The following is a 2,229-nucleotide window of genomic DNA, read 5'->3' as shown; positions in this document are numbered from 1 at the left end:
GAGAATAAGGTCGTATATTTATGACTTTAAAAGTTGTAAGCTACATTTTTTACTTCTATTTTGTACATTTATCTGTTTTAAAGTCGTAAATTTACAACTTTTAATCTCGTAATATTACTTTTTTTATACTCTGTCAGAGTTTCTTCCCCTGAGAACATTTTTAGAGTTTCTTTACAATGAAAATCAGCCACAAACAAACTAAATTAGTCTGTTATGGACTTTAAAACGTGGTTTTATTTGTATTATTTCGGTGCTGTTCTGTGTTCTTCGTCACCTGCAGAAGACGGAACGATCGATCTCAAGCATGAAAGTATTTGTTCTGTCCTGAATTTTCTCGTTTTGACCCGAGTCTGTCAGAAACAGAAGTTTCTGGAAACTCACATTTTTCACCAATTTATTACACAATTTCTAAAAAAGTGCAACAATAAATTCCCCTTCTCTTGTTTTGGTTTCACTTTCTGCCTGAACCGGCGTGTTCTGCTCGGCTCCAGACACTTCATTGGGTCATAAAAGCATAAACAGCTGCTAAACTTCCTCAAAGGGAAGAAAATGTCAAAGTTTTATTGTGTTTCTCTGTAGTTAGTCACTTATTTCTGCCAGTTACTGACAAATGTGTCAAAATGTGTTTGACCTATAAACCCAAAAACATGAAGTCTCAAACAGAGGTGATGTGAGGTCAAATCTGGAGCGAAAGTGAAAGAAAAACCTGATCGTAAACAGTTTGAAACTCAAAGGGGCACAAAATTCTAAATTTGAAAACAAATATTTTTAAAATTTGAAGAAAAGAAAAAAACTTAAATAAAAAAAAAGATAAACTATCTGCCACCAAACGGGTATTTGCTGCTGTTTTGTATTTTGATCTTTGTTTTTTCGTTTCTTTCCTCTTCACTTTCAGTCCTCAATTTACAGTTTTAACTCAGACTTGTTTTCGGAGTCTAACTTTACGCGGGGGCGGGGCTTTCACCTCATTGGCTAACGGGACATCCGGAGATCGATTTACACCAAATGTTTTGAGAGTATGTGTACCTACAGTTCACCCCGTCGGAGGACAGATGACACAGGCGGCGCCAAAACAGACGCTGATCTGGAACAGAAATGATGTCAACATAACCTCTATCAACTAATGACAATCATTTTAAAATATCCAATGGGCTCAAAGCTCTGCCTCCAGTTAGGATCAACTCAGAAAATTCTCAACTGTAGCTGTAAATTTAAAAGTGAAACAGAAGACAAAAGTTAAAAATGCAATAAGTATATTTATTATTTTTAGACTTTTAACACTCTTTTCTACTTGTATTTTTTTATTTTAATGACTGATGCTCTTTTTTGTATTTTAAATAGTAAAAAATATTAATATTTTAGTTCATAAGGTTCAAATTATTTAGATGTTTTTTACTGACTGTTTGTTTTTCCGTAATGATGAATTTAATGAATTTTCTGACCAAAGAGCATTTTAAATGTAATTGTATTTGCAACAATGAAAAAAATAAGTGTTGGGTTTATTGTTTTATTTAATTAATGCCTTTAAATAAAAAATTATGTACAAATATTTTCTTTTTTTTTTAGTTTACCATGTATTCTCTAGAGTTTAAAGCACTTCTTGTTTCGAATGTTCAGTCTCCTGATCCTACTCACCATCGGTCTGTAAACTAGTCTCTGTTTTAACGTTTTGATCCTTTGACCCTCCAGCTGAGAACTACACCCGGGTGGCGTTTGATGTGGCCGTGGCCGTGGCGTGCCTGCTGTCTCTGGTGCTTTGTGGACGCTCCATCGTGCGAGGCGTCATGCTGCAGCAGGTACGTGACGGCCGCTGTGATGCAGCCAAAGCATCGCAAGACACAACTGAGGCTTCACAAGATGAAACCGCAGCCAGAGAACTTCTACCAACTGATAATTTCACTATTTTAATCTCCTTCTATGTCAGGGGTGTCAAACTCAATCACACAGAGGCCAAATCCAAAACACACCTTGGGTCGAACAGGATAAGCATTTTTTGAAGACTCTAAAACTACATTTTTAAAACTTTAAAACCGTAACTTAACCTGCAATAATGCTAGTGCGAATGCTGTAAATTGAATTTGGCCGCTGAAGATGCTAGTGCTGATAGCTGAAGATGCTGAAATTGATAGCTAAAAACGCTGAAGCTAACAGCTGAAAATGCTAAAGCTAATAGCCAGCTAAAATATTAGATAAATGCCAAATTAGCCTTAAAAACAAAAAAAAAAAACA

At 35.5% G+C, this 2,229-nt stretch overlaps 2 protein-coding genes across 5 annotated transcripts in view; one reads left to right on the top strand and one right to left on the bottom strand.

Annotated features, from left to right (window-relative positions):
* LOC112157183 (B-cell receptor CD22) overlaps positions 1 to 2,229 on the bottom strand; it is an 821,740-nt gene that overhangs the window by 604,259 nt on the left and 215,252 nt on the right. The gene's annotated exons all lie outside the window — the stretch shown is intronic.
* mcoln1a (mucolipin 1a) overlaps positions 1 to 2,229 on the top strand; it is a 27,828-nt gene that overhangs the window by 17,505 nt on the left and 8,094 nt on the right. For both annotated transcript variants that reach the window (XM_036214153.1, XM_024289785.2), the window contains exon 8: positions 1,690 to 1,796. In XM_036214153.1, coding sequence (XP_036070046.1) covers positions 1,690 to 1,796 — 107 coding nt within the window. The remainder of the gene's footprint in view (positions 1 to 1,689; positions 1,797 to 2,229) is intronic.

The sequence above is a fragment of the Oryzias melastigma genome, linkage group LG1 (assembly GCF_002922805.2).
Source record: "Oryzias melastigma strain HK-1 linkage group LG1, ASM292280v2, whole genome shotgun sequence".
Lineage (NCBI taxonomy): Eukaryota > Metazoa > Chordata > Actinopteri > Beloniformes > Adrianichthyidae > Oryzias > Oryzias melastigma.
The sequence above is the reverse complement of the archived record's forward strand: the minus strand, read 5'-3'. Positions and strand labels throughout refer to the sequence as shown.